Source organism: Camelus dromedarius, chromosome X (genome assembly GCF_036321535.1).
Source record: "Camelus dromedarius isolate mCamDro1 chromosome X, mCamDro1.pat, whole genome shotgun sequence".
Classification (NCBI taxonomy): Eukaryota; Metazoa; Chordata; class Mammalia; order Artiodactyla; family Camelidae; genus Camelus; species Camelus dromedarius.
In genome coordinates, this window is record NC_087472.1 from 2,215,641 (window position 1) to 2,235,905 (window position 20,265).

The following is a 20,265-nucleotide window of genomic DNA, read 5'->3' on the forward strand; positions in this document are numbered from 1 at the left end:
CGGCACCCTGGTCTCACAGAGACCGGGGACTTCGTGTGAGATGAGGGGGGGACCCTCAGATCTGCAGAGCAGAGAATCCCAGGTCCCACTGGGAGTGAAGGTGACGACCGCGAGCGAGCAGTGAGGGACCCTGGACCCCAAAACACAGTCGGTCCTGGGAGGCCATAGGTCGGAATAAGCACCGGCGGCATTTCCCGCCATCCGGGTCTCGGAGGGACTGGGGTCCTGGGATGAGGGGCGGGGCTTCGGGGGTTCCAAGGGGAGGCTACATGCCGCCTGAGTCAAAGTGAGGACCCCGAGGGAGAACAGAGGGATCCTGGACCCCAAGACAGTGTTGGATCTTGGAGGCCTTGGGGCAGGGTGACCACCTGTGGCGTTTCCTGCCATCCGGGTCTCGGAGGGACTGGGGTCCTGGGATGAGGGGCGGGGCCTCGGGGGCTCCAAGGGGAGGCTATCTGCCGCCTGAGTCAAAGTGAGGACCCCGAGGGAGAACGGAGGGATCCTGGACCCCAAGACACTGTTGGATCTTGGAGGCCTTGGGGCAGGGTGACCACCTGCGGCGTTTCCTGCCATCCGGGTCTCGGAGGGACTGGGGTCCTGGGATGAGGGGCGGGGCCTCGGGGGCTCCAAGGGGAGGCTATCTGCCGCCTGAGTCAAAGTGAGGACCCCGAGGGGGAACGGACGGATCTTGCACCCCGGGACAGTGTTGGACCTTGGAGGCCTTGGGGCAGGGTGACCACCTGCGGCGTTTCCTGCCATCCGGGTCTCGGAGGGACTGGGGTCATGGGATGAGGGGCGGGGCCTCGGGGGCTCCAAGGGGAGGCTACATGCCGCCTGAGTCAAAGTGAGGACCCTCAAGCAGGAAGGAGGGGCCCCTGAACCCAGAAAAGTGGCCATCCCACAGAGAGTCGCCCTTGCTTTCAGCTGTCCGGCGGCCCGAGGGGACGACAGCCCACGTGGTTTGTCCTGACTTCCGCATCCGAGTCTCAGACAGACCTGGGACATAGTGAAAGGGCGGGGGCCTCAGGTCTGCGGAGGAGAGAATCTCAGGGCCGCCTGGGAGTGAAGGTGACGACCGCGAGTTAGCATTCAGGGACCCTGGACCCCAAAACAGAGTCAGTCCTGGGAGGCCATGGGGCGGGAGGACCTCGGGCAGCAGTTCCTGAAATGCGGGTCTCAGAGGGACTGGGGTCTTGGTATGACGGGCGGGGCCTCAGGTGGGCTGAGAGGGGAATCCCAGGTCCTGCCAGGAGTCAAGGTGACCCCGAGGGAGGAGTGAGGGACCCGAGATCCCAGAACAGAGGGGACGCAACCGATCCTGCCCCTGCTGTCAGCCCTGGGAGGCCTCAATGCGGGATGAGCACACGTGGTGTGTCCTGACTTCGGCATCCAGGGCTCAGAGAGACCGGGGACCTACTATCAGGATGGGGCCCTCAGGTGGTTGCAGAGCAGAATCCCAGGTCCCGCTTGGAGTCCCGGTGAGGACCCTGAGTTAGCGCGGACAGGACCTCCCACCCTAGAAGAGTGGGAACCTGCCAGAGCCCAGGCCTCCTGCCAGCACGCGGGTCCAGGGCTGTGCCACAGTGTAGATCCGAGGTCTCCCCTCCTTTCTCTCCCAGGGGCTCCAGACACCGGGAAGGCCTAGGTCTGAGACACGTGTTCTCGGGTCACAGAGCACAGGAGGCTGGCAGTGCCAGGACTGAAGGTGAGGTGTGGGCCCTGAGTGTGTACCCGGGGGCTCCCGGAACAGAGGGGACCCCGCGAGGCCAACGTCCACTCCACACACCCCGTGTTGCCCCCAGAACCTCGGGCTGTGCCGGCTGCACCCTGAGGAGCCGCCTCACTTCCCCCGTCAGGTTCACAGACGACCGTCCACCAGGAGGAGAGCCCCTGTGAGGCCGAGGGCACCCCTGAAGAGGAGACCTGTAAGTAGCCTTTGTCAGAGCCCCCCACGGTGGGTTTCTCAGCCCGGGCCACTGACACTCCCTTTCTTCCCCAGGCCCGTGGGTCCCCATCTGTCACCCCTGCCCTCGCTGCTCTCAGCTGCCCGACACCACTCACCGTGCCTCCCGTTCAGATGCGTGACCTCCACCACACTGAAGCCGACTTTCACGACCCAAGAGAGGCTGAGGATTCCGAGGATGAGCAGGACATTTGGGTTGAGGAGGAGGAGGGCGCATCCCCGTTGTCTCCCTCCTCCTCCTCCTCCTCCTCCTCCTCCTCCTTCTCCTCCTCGTCTTCCTACTCAGTCCTGTTCCTGGGCAGTGGCGAGGAGGTGGCTGATTCTGGGACACCCAGTCCCGCGCAGAGCCCTCAGGGTGTCTGCCCCTCCCCCACAGCCGTGGCAGCCCCTCCCTGGAGCCAGTCGGAAGACAATGGCCTCAGAAGCCAAGGTGAGGAGGGGCCCAGCACCGGGCAGGACCCGGCAGATGCCGAGTCCCGGCTCCACGATGCATTACATTTGATGATGGTTGACCTGATGGGCTTCCTGCTCCACAAGTACCGCACAAAGCAGCCGACCTCAAAAGAGGAAATGCTGAATGCGGTCCTCAGAGATGACCAGGACCACTTCCCTGCGGTCTTGAGCCAAGCCTCTGAGTGTCTGCAGCTGGTCTTTGGGGTGGATGTGAAGGAGGTGGACCCCAGGGAGCACTTGTATGTCCTGGTCCCCACCCTGGGCCTCACCTACGATGGCATGCAGGACGATGGGCAGAGCATTCCCAAGACTGGCCTCCTGCTGATACTTCTGGGTGTGATTGTCCTGGAGGGCGACTTTGCTCCTGAGGAGGCAGTCTGGGGAGCACTTAGCAAGATGGGGCTGTGTGCTGGGAGGGAGCACTTCATCTATGGGGAGCCCAGGGAGCTCATCACCAACGTGTGGGTGCGGGAGGGGTACGTGGAGTACCGGCAGGTGGCCAACAGCGATCCCGCTCGCCACGAGTTCCTGTGGGGTCCCCGGGCCTACACGGAGACCAGCAAGCTGCAAGTCCTGGAACATTTCCTCAGGATCAATAGAAGGGGTCCCAGTTCTTTCCCGTCCCTGTCTGAAGAGCGAGTGAGTGATGAGGAAGAGGGGGCCTGAGCCAGACTTGCAGCTGGGCTCCTTCTAGGCCCCTGTCCGGCAGCTTCTCCTGCCGGGCAGGAAGTGAGGCTGACTCTTCACTGTGTGTCTGAGGAGCAAGGAGTCAGCACCCTAAGTAGTGAGGGCCCGGGCCAGTGGGGGGGACACGGTGTACAGCATCTCTGGGCTCCTGTTCTCTACAATGATATGGAAATTCATCTTCATTTCCTTTAGTGATGTTTCAGATGTTATTCGTTTTCATAAATATCAATATACTTTATTTTATTATACAGTCTTTTTAAAGATTACATTTTATTTACAGTTATGAGAAAATATTGGTTATATACGCCTTGTTCTGCAATACATTCTTGAACCTTCCTTACACCCAATAGTTTGTACTTCCCACTCCCTCACCCCTATATTGCCCCTTGCCCCTCACCCCTCCCCACTGGTAATCACTAGTTTGTTCTCTATGAGCCTGCTTCTTCTTTGTTATACTCACTAGTTTGTTGTATTTTTTAGAGTCCACATATAAATTGATATCATACAGTATTTGTCTTTCTCTGTCTGATTTATTTCACTTAGCATAATGTCCTCCAAGTCCATCCATCTTGCTGCAAACGGCAAAATTTTGTTTTTTATGGCTGAGTAGTATTCCGGGGTGTGTGTGTGTGTGTGTGTGTCTGTGTGTCTGTGTGTGTGTGTGTCCATTCATCTGCTGATGGACATTTAGGTTCCTTCCACATCTTGGCAATTGTAGATAACACAGCTATGAATATTGGGTGCGTGTATCTTTTCAAATTAGTATCTGGTTTTTTTTTTGTTTTTTTTTTTTTTTGAGATGTATACCCAGGAATGGAATTGCTGGGTCACTTGGTAGTTCTAGTTTTAGTTTTTTGAGAAACGGCATACTGTTTTCCAGAGTGGTCACACCAATTTACATCCCCACCAACAGTGTAGGAGGGATCCCTTCTCTCCACATCTTCGCCAACATTTGCTATTTGCGTTCCTTTTGAAGGTAGCCATTCTGACAGGTATAAGGTGATATGTCATTGTGGTTTTGATTTGCATTTCCCTGATGGTTAATTATACTGAGCATCTTTTCACGTGCCTGCTGGCCACCTGCATTTCCTCTTTGGACAAATGTCTATTGTGTTGTTCTGCCCGTTTTTAGTTGGGTCATTTGTTTTTTTGATGTTGAATTGTATGAGCTGTTTATATATGGTGGTTATTGCTCCCTTGTCAGTTGTAACGTTTGCAAATATTTTCTCCCCTTCAGTAGGTTGTTGTTTTAATTTAGTCAGTGGGTTCCCTTGCTGTGCAGAAGCTTTTAAGTATAATTAGGTCCCCGCTGTTTATTTTTCCTTTTATTTCCTTTGTTTTAGGACATGGATCCAAAAAGTTATTGCTGTAATTTATGTCAGAGAGTGTTCTGCCTATGTTTTCCTCTAGGAGTATTATAGTATCCAGTCTTAAATGTAGATCTTTAATCTATTTTGAGTTTATTTTTGTATATGGTGTTAGAGAATGTTCTAAGTTCATTGTTTGACAGGTAGCTGTCCAGTTTTCCCAGAGCCACTTATTGAAGAGACTGTCTTTTCTCCATTCAATATCCTTGCTTCCTTTGTCGTACATTAATTGACGGTAAGTGTGTGGGTTTACTTCTCGCCTCTCTATCCTGTTCCATTGATCTGTGTGTCTGTTTGGGGGCCAGAACCGCACTGTTTTGATTACTACAGCTTTGTAGTATAGTCCAATGTCAGGGAGCATGATTTCTCCAGCTCTGTTCTTCATTCCCAAGATTGTTTTAGCTATTGGGGTTCTTTTCTTTTTCCAGACACTTTTTTAAATTATTTGTTCTGGTTCTGAGAAAAATGCCATTGTTATTTTGACAGGGATTGCTTTGAATCTGTAGATTGCCTTGGGTAGTATGGTCACTGGGTTGTTTGGTCAACAACACTGATTCTTCCAATCCAAGAACACGGTATATCTTTCCATCTGTTGGTGTCATCTTCAGCTTCTTGCATCAGTGTCTTGTAGTTATTGGAGTACAGGTCTTTGGTCTCCTTAGCTAGGTTTATTACTAGATTATTTATTCTCTTTGATGTGATGGTAAATGGGATTGTTTCCTTAATTTCTCTTTCTGGTACTCCTTTGTTAGTGTATAAGATGCAACAGATTTCTGTATATTAATAATAATATTAAATAAGCTTCAGTATCTTAGTTTGTGAATGATATTGATTATACACGTACTGGTACTTAGGCAGCCCAAGACTGAGTTTTGCTATTTTGTAAAACAAATTGGGAAAGTTTCCATCATACTGTGTCATGCCAAAGTAGGTAACACCGCATCGGAATAGAAATTTACTTGGAAATGTGAGAGTGATCAGCACTAAAATCGGTGGGGTCAAGAAAGAGAGAAGTAAAAGTAAACGATAGGTAATTATTGGCTCCTTATCCCTTTTCTTCTGTCAGTCTATAAAATTATAATTATGTGTGTATAACCTGGATTTGTCTGGCTTAGTTAAGAAAGTAGGAGAAAATCAACCTGGATCAGTAGGATCCCTGCTCACCATCTCAGTTCATCCGCAGACGTTCACCGAGCCTCTCCTCTCTGGAGGGCTCGGTGTTAGCAGTGGGGACACTCGGAAAAGCAGGACAGCCCACACCTAGGATAGTCTAGGAGCCGCAGTCACATCGGGAAGTTGGTGAAAGGTCTCCTAAGTCCCATAGGGCAAATAAAAATAGGGCGAGGGGGTGGGGGTCCGGGAGAGAGCACCCAAGTGTAAGTGCCCAGCGCCAGGGCAGTTCGGGGCTTTGGGAAGCTGGGGGGGAGGTCCTTCTGTGGGAGGTGATGGTAATGAAGCTGGGTGGTGGCGGCAGGCAGACGTGCAGACGGCGCTTGTTAGTGGTGAGAGGAACGTGTCAGGTGGGAGATTGCTCTGAGAAGTCCCTCTGGGATCGTGGATACATCTCCTGGGCGAGGGGGGAAGGTGTACTTTGTTCAGGGATGCTTAGAGACCTGGTTATCCTGCCTGAGCTGCTAGGACACTCAGAATGCTCCAACTGCAGGGAGGAGTGGCGTTTGACGTGGCTCACAGTGTACTCCGTCCTGGCATATATAGTTGAAGAGGTTTGGTAACCGCCCCAAACTTGGGGTAGGATTTACTGGGGTGTGTTCTTGGAAACGGTCTGCTGGACACTTACACTGATGGGTCAGCTCCCCTCGATGGTCAGAATCCAAAGCCATAGATGAGGAATGGTCCTGGACATCGCAGGGAGGAAACACCCACCGAGGCTGAATTCCAAACAGGGAATCCACCTCCGGCCCTCCCGACAGCCCTGGGAGACCCCCGGGCACGGGGTCCGGATGTGACGGGCGCTGATGCCCCCTCCCTGGGGGGTGAGAGAGGTGAGGGCCTGGGTGAGGGAGGCCGGCTTCAGGTCTGCACAGGGAAGGAGCCCAGCGCTGCCAGGAGTCAAGGTAGAACCGTGTGGAGGGACTCGGGTTGCAGGGAATCCAGGTCGGTTCTGCTGTCAGCCCTGGGAGACCGCAGGCAGGGTGGCGGAGATCAGTGCCCCAACCCCCACCCCCGCTTCCCTCTCGGGGGTCCTGGCTGTGGAGGGGCCTGGGTCCAAGGGGAGCAAACTGAGGTGGGCAGAGGGAGGGGCCCAGGCCCAGCCTGGAGCCCAGGTGAGGAGCAGAGGGAAGGCTGAGGGACCCCCGGGGAATCCATCTCAGCGCCTGGCGTCCACAGTCCTGGGAAGCCCTGGGCTTGGTGGCCTGCTGTGAGTCCACAGACGCCCCTGGGGGTCTCTGGGCAGTGAGGGCCTTGGTGTGAAGGTGTGGGCTCGGCTCAACAAGGGGGCGTCCCAGGACCCGCCGGGGCTCAAGGTGAGGACCCTGACGGAGGACAGCATGGGCCCCACAGATCCCCGCCCCTGCTGTCAGCCCTGGGAGGGCCTGGGTGGGATGAGCACTCGTGGGGCCCTGACTTCCTCACACCCGGGTCTCCGAGGGACGGGGGTCCTGCGATGAGGGGCGGGGCCTCGGGTGGCCAGAGGCTAGACGACACGACGCCTAAGTGACGACCCTGAGGGAAAACTGAGGGGACCCCGAACCCGGAAAAGAAGCCATCCCACAGAAAGGGGCCCTTGCTATCAGCTGTCCGGAGGCCCGAGGGCAGGACAGGCCCCCGTGTTGTGTCGTGACTGCGGCACCCTGGTCTCACAGAGACCGGGGACTTCGTGTGAGATGAGGGGGGGACCCTCAGATCTGCAGAGCAGAGAATCCCAGGTCCCACTGGGAGTGAAGGTGACGACCGCGAGCGAGCAGTGAGGGACCCTGGACCCCAAAACACAGTCGGTCCTGGGAGGCCATAGGTCGGAATAAGCACCGGCGGCATTTCCCGCCATCCGGGTCTCGGAGGGACTGGGGTCCTGGGATGAGGGGCGGGGCTTCGGGGGTTCCAAGGGGAGGCTACATGCCGCCTGAGTCAAAGTGAGGACCCCGAGGGAGAACAGAGGGATCCTGGACCCCAAGACAGTGTTGGATCTTGGAGGCCTTGGGGCAGGGTGACCACCTGCGGCGTTTCCTGCCATCCGGGTCTCGGAGGGACTGGGGTCCTGGGATGAGGGGCGGGGCCTCGGGGGCTCCAAGGGGAGGCTATCTGCCGCCTGAGTCAAAGTGAGGACCCCGAGGGAGAACGGAGGGATCCTGGACCCCAAGACACTGTTGGATCTTGGAGGCCTTGGGGCAGGGTGACCACCTGCGGCGTTTCCTGCCATCCGGGTCTCGGAGGGACTGGGGTCCTGGGATGAGGGGCGGGGCCTCGGGGGCTCCAAGGGGAGGCTATCTGCCGCCTGAGTCAAAGTGAGGACCCCGAGGGGGAACGGACGGATCTTGCACCCCGGGACAGTGTTGGACCTTGGAGGCCTTGGGGCAGGGTGACCACCTGCGGCGTTTCCTGCCATCCGGGTCTCGGAGGGACTGGGGTCATGGGATGAGGGGCGGGGCCTCGGGGGCTCCAAGGGGAGGCTACATGCCGCCTGAGTCAAAGTGAGGACCCTCAAGCAGGAAGGAGGGGCCCCTGAACCCAGAAAAGTGGCCATCCCACAGAGAGTCGCCCTTGCTTTCAGCTGTCCGGCGGCCCGAGGGGACGACAGCCCACGTGGTTTGTCCTGACTTCCGCATCCGAGTCTCAGACAGACCTGGGACATAGTGAAAGGGCGGGGGCCTCAGGTCTGCGGAGGAGAGAATCTCAGGGCCGCCTGGGAGTGAAGGTGACGACCGCGAGTTAGCATTCAGGGACCCTGGACCCCAAAACAGAGTCAGTCCTGGGAGGCCATGGGGCGGGAGGACCTCGGGCAGCAGTTCCTGAAATGCGGGTCTCAGAGGGACTGGGGTCTTGGTATGACGGGCGGGGCCTCAGGTGGGCTGAGAGGGGAATCCCAGGTCCTGCCAGGAGTCAAGGTGACCCCGAGGGAGGAGTGAGGGACCCGAGATCCCAGAACAGAGGGGACGCAACCGATCCTGCCCCTGCTGTCAGCCCTGGGAGGCCTCAATGCGGGATGAGCACACGTGGTGTGTCCTGACTTCGGCATCCAGGGCTCAGAGAGACCGGGGACCTACTATCAGGATGGGGCCCTCAGGTGGTTGCAGAGCAGAATCCCAGGTCCCGCTTGGAGTCCCGGTGAGGACCCTGAGTTAGCGCGGACAGGACCTCCCACCCTAGAAGAGTGGGAACCTGCCAGAGCCCAGGCCTCCTGCCAGCACGCGGGTCCAGGGCTGTGCCACAGTGTAGATCCGAGGTCTCCCCTCCTTTCTCTCCCAGGGGCTCCAGACACCGGGAAGGCCTAGGTCTGAGACACGTGTTCTCGGGTCACAGAGCACAGGAGGCTGGCAGTGCCAGGACTGAAGGTGAGGTGTGGGCCCTGAGTGTGTACCCGGGGGCTCCCGGAACAGAGGGGACCCCGCGAGGCCAACGTCCACTCCACACACCCCGTGTTGCCCCCAGAACCTCGGGCTGTGCCGGCTGCACCCTGAGGAGCCGCCTCACTTCCCCCGTCAGGTTCACAGACGACCGTCCACCAGGAGGAGAGCCCCTGTGAGGCCGAGGGCACCCCTGAAGAGGAGACCTGTAAGTAGCCTTTGTCAGAGCCCCCCACGGTGGGTTTCTCAGCCCGGGCCACTGACACTCCCTTTCTTCCCCAGGCCCGTGGGTCCCCATCTGTCACCCCTGCCCTCGCTGCTCTCAGCTGCCCGACACCACTCACCGTGCCTCCCGTTCAGATGCGTGACCTCCACCACACTGAAGCCGACTTTCACGACCCAAGAGAGGCTGAGGATTCCGAGGATGAGCAGGACATTTGGGTTGAGGAGGAGGAGGGCGCATCCCCGTTGTCTCCCTCCTCCTCCTCCTCCTCCTCCTCCTCCTCCTTCTCCTCCTCGTCTTCCTACTCAGTCCTGTTCCTGGGCAGTGGCGAGGAGGTGGCTGATTCTGGGACACCCAGTCCCGCGCAGAGCCCTCAGGGTGTCTGCCCCTCCCCCACAGCCGTGGCAGCCCCTCCCTGGAGCCAGTCGGAAGACAATGGCCTCAGAAGCCAAGGTGAGGAGGGGCCCAGCACCGGGCAGGACCCGGCAGATGCCGAGTCCCGGCTCCACGATGCATTACATTTGATGATGGTTGACCTGATGGGCTTCCTGCTCCACAAGTACCGCACAAAGCAGCCGACCTCAAAAGAGGAAATGCTGAATGCGGTCCTCAGAGATGACCAGGACCACTTCCCTGCGGTCTTGAGCCAAGCCTCTGAGTGTCTGCAGCTGGTCTTTGGGGTGGATGTGAAGGAGGTGGACCCCAGGGAGCACTTGTATGTCCTGGTCCCCACCCTGGGCCTCACCTACGATGGCATGCAGGACGATGGGCAGAGCATTCCCAAGACTGGCCTCCTGCTGATACTTCTGGGTGTGATTGTCCTGGAGGGCGACTTTGCTCCTGAGGAGGCAGTCTGGGGAGCACTTAGCAAGATGGGGCTGTGTGCTGGGAGGGAGCACTTCATCTATGGGGAGCCCAGGGAGCTCATCACCAACGTGTGGGTGCGGGAGGGGTACGTGGAGTACCGGCAGGTGGCCAACAGCGATCCCGCTCGCCACGAGTTCCTGTGGGGTCCCCGGGCCTACACGGAGACCAGCAAGCTGCAAGTCCTGGAACATTTCCTCAGGATCAATAGAAGGGGTCCCAGTTCTTTCCCGTCCCTGTCTGAAGAGCGAGTGAGTGATGAGGAAGAGGGGGCCTGAGCCAGACTTGCAGCTGGGCTCCTTCTAGGCCCCTGTCCGGCAGCTTCTCCTGCCGGGCAGGAAGTGAGGCTGACTCTTCACTGTGTGTCTGAGGAGCAAGGAGTCAGCACCCTAAGTAGTGAGGGCCCGGGCCAGTGGGGGGGACACGGTGTACAGCATCTCTGGGCTCCTGTTCTCTACAATGATATGGAAATTCATCTTCATTTCCTTTAGTGATGTTTCAGATGTTATTCGTTTTCATAAATATCAATATACTTTATTTTATTATACAGTCTTTTTAAAGATTACATTTTATTTACAGTTATGAGAAAATATCGGTTATATACGCCTTGTTCTGCAATACATTCTTGAACCTTCCTTACACCCAATAGTTTGTACTTCCCACTCCCTCACCCCTATATTGCCCCTTGCCCCTCACCCCTCCCCACTGGTAATCACTAGTTTGTTCTCTATGAGCCTGCTTCTTCTTTGTTATACTCACTAGTTTGTTGTATTTTTTAGAGTCCACATATAAATTGATATCATACAGTATTTGTCTTTCTCTGTCTGATTTATTTCACTTAGCATAATGTCCTCCAAGTCCATCCATCTTGCTGCAAACGGCAAAATTTTGTTTTTTATGGCTGAGTAGTATTCCGGGGTGTGTGTGTGTGTGTGTGTGTCTGTGTGTCTGTGTGTGTGTGTGTCCATTCATCTGCTGATGGACATTTAGGTTCCTTCCACATCTTGGCAATTGTAGATAACACAGCTATGAATATTGGGTGCGTGTATCTTTTCAAATTAGTATCTGGTTTTTTTTTTGTTTTTTTTTTTTTTTGAGATGTATACCCAGGAATGGAATTGCTGGGTCACTTGGTAGTTCTAGTTTTAGTTTTTTGAGAAACGGCATACTGTTTTCCAGAGTGGTCACACCAATTTACATCCCCACCAACAGTGTAGGAGGGATCCCTTCTCTCCACATCTTCGCCAACATTTGCTATTTGCGTTCCTTTTGAAGGTAGCCATTCTGACAGGTATAAGGTGATATGTCATTGTGGTTTTGATTTGCATTTCCCTGATGGTTAATTATACTGAGCATCTTTTCACGTGCCTGCTGGCCACCTGCATTTCCTCTTTGGACAAATGTCTATTGTGTTGTTCTGCCCGTTTTTAGTTGGGTCATTTGTTTTTTTGATGTTGAATTGTATGAGCTGTTTATATATGGTGGTTATTGCTCCCTTGTCAGTTGTAACGTTTGCAAATATTTTCTCCCCTTCAGTAGGTTGTTGTTTTAATTTAGTCAGTGGGTTCCCTTGCTGTGCAGAAGCTTTTAAGTATAATTAGGTCCCCGCTGTTTATTTTTCCTTTTATTTCCTTTGTTTTAGGACATGGATCCAAAAAGTTATTGCTGTAATTTATGTCAGAGAGTGTTCTGCCTATGTTTTCCTCTAGGAGTATTATAGTATCCAGTCTTAAATGTAGATCTTTAATCTATTTTGAGTTTATTTTTGTATATGGTGTTAGAGAATGTTCTAAGTTCATTGTTTGACAGGTAGCTGTCCAGTTTTCCCAGAGCCACTTATTGAAGAGACTGTCTTTTCTCCATTCAATATCCTTGCTTCCTTTGTCGTACATTAATTGACGGTAAGTGTGTGGGTTTACTTCTCGCCTCTCTATCCTGTTCCATTGATCTGTGTGTCTGTTTGGGGGCCAGAACCGCACTGTTTTGATTACTACAGCTTTGTAGTATAGTCCAATGTCAGGGAGCATGATTTCTCCAGCTCTGTTCTTCATTCCCAAGATTGTTTTAGCTATTGGGGTTCTTTTCTTTTTCCAGACACTTTTTTAAATTATTTGTTCTGGTTCTGAGAAAAATGCCATTGTTATTTTGACAGGGATTGCTTTGAATCTGTAGATTGCCTTGGGTAGTATGGTCACTGGGTTGTTTGGTCAACAACACTGATTCTTCCAATCCAAGAACACGGTATATCTTTCCATCTGTTGGTGTCATCTTCAGCTTCTTGCATCAGTGTCTTGTAGTTATTGGAGTACAGGTCTTTGGTCTCCTTAGCTAGGTTTATTACTAGATTATTTATTCTCTTTGATGTGATGGTAAATGGGATTGTTTCCTTAATTTCTCTTTCTGGTACTCCTTTGTTAGTGTATAAGATGCAACAGATTTCTGTATATTAATAATAATATTAAATAAGCTTCAGTATCTTAGTTTGTGAATGATATTGATTATACACGTACTGGTACTTAGGCAGCCCAAGACTGAGTTTTGCTATTTTGTAAAACAAATTGGGAAAGTTTCCATCATACTGTGTCATGCCAAAGTAGGTAACACCGCATCGGAATAGAAATTTACTTGGAAATGTGAGAGTGATCAGCACTAAAATCGGTGGGGTCAAGAAAGAGAGAAGTAAAAGTAAACGATAGGTAATTATTGGCTCCTTATCCCTTTTCTTCTGTCAGTCTATAAAATTATAATTATGTGTGTATAACCTGGATTTGTCTGGCTTAGTTAAGAAAGTAGGAGAAAATCAACCTGGATCAGTAGGATCCCTGCTCACCATCTCAGTTCATCCGCAGACGTTCACCGAGCCTCTCCTCTCTGGAGGGCTCGGTGTTAGCAGTGGGGACACTCGGAAAAGCAGGACAGCCCACACCTAGGATAGTCTAGGAGCCGCAGTCACATCGGGAAGTTGGTGAAAGGTCTCCTAAGTCCCATAGGGCAAATAAAAATAGGGCGAGGGGGTGGGGGTCCGGGAGAGAGCACCCAAGTGTAAGTGCCCAGCGCCAGGGCAGTTCGGGGCTTTGGGAAGCTGGGGGGGAGGTCCTTCTGTGGGAGGTGATGGTAATGAAGCTGGGTGGTGGCGGCAGGCAGACGTGCAGACGGCGCTTGTTAGTGGTGAGAGGAACGTGTCAGGTGGGAGATTGCTCTGAGAAGTCCCTCTGGGATCGTGGATACATCTCCTGGGCGAGGGGGGAAGGTGTACTTTGTTCAGGGATGCTTAGAGACCTGGTTATCCTGCCTGAGCTGCTAGGACACTCAGAATGCTCCAACTGCAGGGAGGAGTGGCGTTTGACGTGGCTCACAGTGTACTCCGTCCTGGCATATATAGTTGAAGAGGTTTGGTAACCGCCCCAAACTTGGGGTAGGATTTACTGGGGTGTGTTCTTGGAAACGGTCTGCTGGACACTTACACTGATGGGTCAGCTCCCCTCGATGGTCAGAATCCAAAGCCATAGATGAGGAATGGTCCTGGACATCGCAGGGAGGAAACACCCACCGAGGCTGAATTCCAAACAGGGAATCCACCTCCGGCCCTCCCGACAGCCCTGGGAGACCCCCGGGCACGGGGTCCGGATGTGACGGGCGCTGATGCCCCCTCCCTGGGGGGTGAGAGAGGTGAGGGCCTGGGTGAGGGAGGCCGGCTTCAGGTCTGCACAGGGAAGGAGCCCAGCGCTGCCAGGAGTCAAGGTAGAACCGTGTGGAGGGACTCGGGTTGCAGGGAATCCAGGTCGGTTCTGCTGTCAGCCCTGGGAGACCGCAGGCAGGGTGGCGGAGATCAGTGCCCCAACCCCCACCCCCGCTTCCCTCTCGGGGGTCCTGGCTGTGGAGGGGCCTGGGTCCAAGGGGAGCAAACTGAGGTGGGCAGAGGGAGGGGCCCAGGCCCAGCCTGGAGCCCAGGTGAGGAGCAGAGGGAAGGCTGAGGGACCCCCGGGGAATCCATCTCAGCGCCTGGCGTCCACAGTCCTGGGAAGCCCTGGGCTTGGTGGCCTGCTGTGAGTCCACAGACGCCCCTGGGGGTCTCTGGGCAGTGAGGGCCTTGGTGTGAAGGTGTGGGCTCGGCTCAACAAGGGGGCGTCCCAGGACCCGCCGGGGCTCAAGGTGAGGACCCTGACGGAGGACAGCATGGGCCCCACAGATCCCCGCCCCTGCTGTCAGCCCTGGGAGGGCCTGGGTGGGATGAGCACTCGTGGGGCCCTGACTTCCTCACACCCGGGTCTCCGAGGGACGGGGGTCCTGCGATGAGGGGCGGGGCCTCGGGTGGCCAGAGGCTAGACGACACGACGCCTAAGTGACGACCCTGAGGGAAAACTGAGGGGACCCCGAACCCGGAAAAGAGGCCATCCCACAGAAAGGGGCCCTTGCTATCAGCTGTCCGGAGGCCCGAGGGCAGGACAGGCCCCCGTGTTGTGTCGTGACTGCGGCACCCTGGTCTCACAGAGACCGGGGACTTCGTGTGAGATGAGGGGGGGACCCTCAGATCTGCAGAGGAGAGAATCCCAGGTCCCACTGGGAGTGAAGGTGACGACCGCGAGCGAGCAGTGAGGGACCCTGGACCCCAAAACACAGTCGGTCCTGGGAGGCCATAGGTCGGAATAATCACTGGCGGCATTTCCCGCCATCCGGGTCTCGGAGGGACTGGGGTCCTGGGATGAGGGGCGGGGCTTCGGGGGTTCCAAGGGGAGGCTACATGCCGCCTGAGTCAAAGTGAGGACCCCGAGGGAGAACGGAGGGATCCTGGACCCCAAGACAGTGTTGGACCTTGGAGGCCTAGGGGCAGGGTGACCACCGGTGCCATTTCCCGACATCCGGGTCTCGGAGGGACTGGGGTCCTGGGTTGAGGGGCGGGGCTTCGGGGGTTCCAAGGGGAGGCTACATGCCGCCTGAGTCAAAGTGAGGACCCCGAGGGAGAACGGAGGGATCCTGGACCCCAAAACAGTGTTGGACCTTGGAGGCCTAGGGGCAGGGTGACCACCAGTGGCATTTCCCGACATCCGGGTCTCGGAGGGACTGGGGTCCTGGGTTGAGGGGCGGGGATTGGGGTGGCCAGAGGGGAGACCACATGCTGCCTGAGTCAAGGTGAGGACCCCGAGGGGGAACGGACGGATCTTGCACCCCGGGACAGTGTTGGACCTTGGAGGCCTTGGGGCAGGGTGACCACCTGTGGCGTTTCCTGCCATCCGGGTCTCGGAGGGACTGGGGTCCTGGGATGAGGGGCGGGGCCTCGGGGGCTCCAAGGGGAGGCTACATGCCGCCTGAGTCAAAGTGAGGACCCTCAAGCAGGAAGGAGGGGCCCCTGAACCCAGAAAAGTGGCCATCCCACAGAGAGTCGCCCTTGCTTTAAGCTGTCCGGCGGCCCGAGGGGACGACAGGCCCATGTGGTTTTTCCTGACTTCCGCATTCGAGTCTCAGACAGAATGGAGACATAGTGAAAGGGAGGGGGCCTCAGGTCTGCGGAGGAGAGAATCTCAGGGCCGCCTGGAAGTGAAGGTGACAACCGCGAGTTTGCATTCAGGGACCCTGGACCCCAGAACAGAGTCAGTCCTGGGAGGCCATGGGGCGGGAGGACCTCGGGCAGCAGTTCCTGAAATGCGGGTCTCAGAGGGACTGGGGTCTTGGTATGACGGGCGGGGCCTCAGGTGGGCTGAGAGGGGAATCCCAGGTCCTGCCAGGAGTCAAGGTGACCCCGAGGGAGGAGTGAGGGACCCGAGATCCCAGAACAGAGGGGACGCAACCGATCCTGCCCCTGCTGTCAGCCCTGGGAGGCCTCAATGCGGGATGAGCACACGTGGTGTGTTCTGACTTCGGCATCCAGGGCACAGAGAGACCGGGGACCTACTATCAGGATGGGGCCCTCAGGTGGTTGCAGAGCAGAATCCCAGGTCCCGCTTGGAGTCCCGGTGAGGACCCTGAGTTAGCGCGGACAGGACCTCCCACCCTAGAAGAGTGGGAACCTGCCAGAGCCCAGGCCTCCTGCCAGCACGCGGGTCCAGGGCTGTGCCACAGTGTAGATCCGAGGTCTCCCCTCCTTTCTCTCCCAGGGGCTCCAGACACCGGGAAGGCCTAGGTCTGAGACACGTGTTCTCGGGTCACAGAGCACAGGAGGCTGGCAGTGCCAGGACTGAAGGTGAGGTGTGGGCCCTGAGTGTGTACCCGGGGGCTCCCGGAACAGAGGGGACCCCGCGAGGCCAACGTCCACTCAACACACCCCGTGTTGCCCCCAGAACCTCGGGCTGTGCCGGCTGCACCCTGAGGAGCCGCCTCACTTCCCCCGTCAGGTTCACAGACGACCGTCCACCAGGAGGAGAGCCCCTGTGAGGCCGAGGGCACCCCTGAAGAGGAGACCTGTAAGTAGCCTTTGTCAGAGCCCCCCACGGTGGGTTTCTCAGCCCGGGCCACTGACACTCCCTTTCTTCCCCAGGCCCGTGGGTCCCCATCTGTCACCCCTGCCCTCGCTGCTCTCAGCTGCCCGACACCACTCACCGTGCCTCCCGTTCAGATGCGTGACCTCCACCACACTGAAGCCGACTTTCACGACCCAAGAGAGGCTGAGGATTCCGAGGATGAGCAGGACATTTGGGTTGAGGAGGAGGAGGGCGCATCCCCGTTGTCTCCCTCCTCCTCCTCCTCCTCCTTCTCCTCCTCGTCTTCCTACTCAGTCCTGTTCCTGGGCAGTGGCGAGGAGGTGGCTGATTCTGGGACACCCAGTCCCGCGCAGAGCCCTCAGGGTGTCTGCCCCTCCCCCACAGCCGTGGCAGCCCCTCCCTGGAGCCAGTCGGAAGACAATGGCCTCAGAAGCCAAGGTGAGGAGGGGCCCAGCACCGGGCAGGACCCGGCAGATGCCGAGTCCCGGCTCCACGATGCATTACATTTGATGATGGTTGACCTGATGGGCTTCCTGCTCCACAAGTACCGCACAAAGCAGCCGACCTCAAAAGAGGAAATGCTGAATGCGGTCCTCAGAGATGACCAGGACCACTTCCCTGCGGTCTTGAGCCAAGCCTCTGAGTGTCTGCAGCTGGTCTTTGGGGTGGATGTGAAGGAGGTGGACCCCAGGGAGCACTTGTATGTCCTGGTCCCCACCCTGGGCCTCACCTACGATGGCATGCAGGACGATGGGCAGAGCATTCCCAAGACTGGCCTCCTGCTGATACTTCTGGGTGTGATTGTCCTGGAGGGCGACTTTGCTCCTGAGGAGGCAGTCTGGGGAGCACTTAGCAAGATGGGGCTGTGTGCTGGGAGGGAGCACTTCATCTATGGGGAGCCCAGGGAGCTCATCACCAACGTGTGGGTGCGGGAGGGGTACGTGGAGTACCGGCAGGTGGCCAACAGCGATCCCGCTCGCCACGAGTTCCTGTGGGGTCCCCGGGCCTACACGGAGACCAGCAAGCTGCAAGTCCTGGAACATTTCCTCAGGATCAATAGAAGGGGTCCCAGTTCTTTCCCGTCCCTGTCTGAAGAGCGAGTGAGTGATGAGGAAGAGGGGGCCTGAGCCAGACTTGCAGCTGGGCTCCTTCTAGGCCCCTGTCCGGCAGCTTCTCCTGCCGGGCAGGAAGTGAGGCTGACTCTTCACTGTGTGTCTGAGGAGCAAGGAGTCAGCATCCTAAGTAGTGAGGGCCCGGGCCAGTGGGGGGGACACGGTGTACAGCATCTCTGGGCTCCTGTTCTCTACAATGATATGGAAGTTCATCTTCATTTCCTTTAGTGATGTTTCAGATGTTATTCGTTTTAATAAATATCAATATACTTTATTTTATTATACAGTCTTTTTAAAGATTACATTTTATTTACAGTTATGAGAAAATATCGGTTATATACGCCTTGTTCTGCAATACATTCTTGAACCTTCCTTACACCCAATAGTTTGTACTTCCCACTCCCTCACCCCTATATTGCCCCTTGCCCCTCACCCCTCCCCACTGGTAATCACTAGTTTGTTCTCTATGAGCCTGCTTCTTCTTTGTTATACTCACTAGTTTGTTGTATTTTTTAGAGTCCACATATAAATTGATATCATACAGTATTTGTCTTTCTCTGTCTGATTTATTTCACTTAGCATAATGTCCTCCAAGTCCATCCATCTTGCTGCAAACGGCAAAATTTTGTTTTTTATGGCTGAGTAGTATTCCGGGGTGTGTGTGTGTGTGTGTGTGTGTCTGTGTGTCTGTGTGTCTGTGTGTGTGTGTCCATTCATCTGCTGATGGACATTTAGGTTCCTTCCACATCTTGGCAATTGTAGATAACACTGCTATGAATATTGGGTGCGTGTATCTTTTCAAATTAGTATCTGGTTTTTTTTTTGTTTTTTTTTTTTTTTTGAGATGTATACCCAGGAATGGAATTGCTGGGTCACTTGGTAGTTCTAGTTTTAGTTTTTTGAGAAACGGCATACTGTTTTCCAGAGTGGTCACACCAATTTACATCCCCACCAACAGTGTAGGAGGGATCCCTTCTCTCCACATCTTCGCCAACATTTGCTATTTGCGTTCCTTTTGAAGGTAGCCATTCTGACAGGTATAAGGTGATATGTCATTGTGGTTTTGATTTGCATTTCCCTGATGGTTAATTATACTGAGCATCTTTTCACGTGCCTGCTGGCCACCTGCATTTCCTCTTTGGACAAATGTCTATTGTGTTGTTCTGCCCGTTTTTAGTTGGGTCATTTGTTTTTTTGATGTTGAATTGTATGAGCTGTTTATATATGGTGGTTATTGCTCCCTTGTCAGTTGTAAAGTTTGCAAATATTTTCTCCCCTTCAGTAGGTTGTTGTTTTAATTTAGTCAGTGGGTTCCCTTGCTGTGCAGAAGCTTTTAAGTATAATTAGGTCCCCCGCTGTTTATTTTTCCTTTTATTTCCTTTGTTTTAGGACATGGATCCAAAAAGTTATTGCTGTAATTTATGTCAGAGAGTGTTCTGCCTATGTTTTCCTCTAGGAGTATTATAGTATCCAGTCTTAAATGTAGATCTTTAATCTATTTTGAGTTTATTTTTGTATATGGTGTTAGAGAATGTTCTAAGTTCATTGTTTGACAGGTAGCTGTCCAGTTTTCCCAGAGCCACTTATTGAAGAGACTGTCTTTTCTCCATTCAATATCCTTGCTTCCTTTGTCGTACATTAATTGACGGTAAGTGTGTGGGTTTACTTCTCGCCTCTCTATCCTGTTCCATTGATCTGTGTGTCTGTTTGGGGGCCAGAACCGCACTGTTTTGATTACTACAGCTTTGTAGTATAGTCTAACGTCAGGGAGTATGATTTCTCCAGCTCTGTTCTTCATTCCCAAGATTGTTTTAGCTATTGGGGTTCTTTTCTTTTTCCAGGCACTTTTTTAAATTATTTGTTCTGGTTCTGAGAAAAATGCCATTGTTATTTTGACAGGGATTGCTTTGAATCTGTAGATTGCCTTGGGTAGTATGGTCACTGGGTTGTTTGGTCAACAACACTGATTCTTCCAATCCAAGAACACGGTATATCTTTCCATCTGTTGGTGTCATCTTCAGCTTCTTGCATCAGTGTCTTGTAGTTATTGGAGTACAGGTCTTTGGTCTCCTTAGCTAGGTTTATTACTAGATTATTTATTCTCTTTGATGTGATGGTAAATGGGATTGTTTCCTTAATTTCTCTTTCTGATACTCCTTTGTTAGTGTATAAGATGCAACAGATTTCTGTATATTAATAATAATATTAAATAAGCTTCAGTATCTTAGTTTGTGAATGATATTGATTATACACGTACTGGTACTTAGGCAGCCCAAGACTGAGTTTTGCTATTTTGTAAAACAAATTGGGAAAGTTTCCATCATACTGTGTCATGCCAAAGTAGGTAACACCGCATCGGAATAGAAATTTACTTGGAAATGTGAGAGTGATCAGCACTAAAATCGGTGGGGTCAAGAAAGAGAGAAGTAAAAGTAAACGATAGGTAATTATTGGCTCCTTATCCCTTTTCTTCTGTCAGTCTATAAAATTATAATTATGTGTGTATAACCTGGATTTGTCTGGCTTAGTTAAGAAAGTAGGAGAAAATCAACCTGGATCAGTAGGATCCCTGCTCACCATCTCAGTTCATCCGCAGACGTTCACCGAGCCTCTCCTCTCTGGAGGGCTCGGTGTTAGCAGTGGGGACACTCGGAAAA

At 54.1% G+C, this 20,265-nt stretch overlaps 3 protein-coding genes across 3 annotated transcripts; all 3 read left to right on the forward strand.

Annotated features, from left to right (window-relative positions):
* Nucleotides 1-1,887: 1,887 nt before the first annotated feature.
* On the forward strand, nucleotides 1,888-3,179 carry LOC135320110 (melanoma-associated antigen 8-like). Its single transcript, XM_064482689.1, has one exon. It carries the CDS (start codon nucleotides 2,078-2,080, stop codon nucleotides 3,080-3,082), a length of 1,005 nt encoding a protein of 334 aa, XP_064338759.1. The 5' UTR covers nucleotides 1,888-2,077; the 3' UTR covers nucleotides 3,083-3,179.
* Nucleotides 3,180-9,163: 5,984 nt separating this feature from the next.
* Nucleotides 9,164-10,455, forward strand: LOC135320111 (melanoma-associated antigen 8-like). The gene has a single exon (XM_064482690.1). It carries the CDS (start codon nucleotides 9,354-9,356, stop codon nucleotides 10,356-10,358), a length of 1,005 nt encoding a protein of 334 aa, XP_064338760.1. The 5' UTR covers nucleotides 9,164-9,353; the 3' UTR covers nucleotides 10,359-10,455.
* Nucleotides 10,456-16,488: 6,033 nt separating this feature from the next.
* On the forward strand, nucleotides 16,489-18,192 carry LOC135320287 (melanoma-associated antigen 8-like). The gene has a single exon (XM_064483368.1). The coding sequence runs from the start codon at nucleotides 16,631-16,633 to the stop codon at nucleotides 17,621-17,623; it is 993 nt and encodes a 330-aa protein (XP_064339438.1). The 5' UTR covers nucleotides 16,489-16,630; the 3' UTR covers nucleotides 17,624-18,192.
* The last annotated feature ends 2,073 nt before the right edge of the window (nucleotides 18,193-20,265 follow it).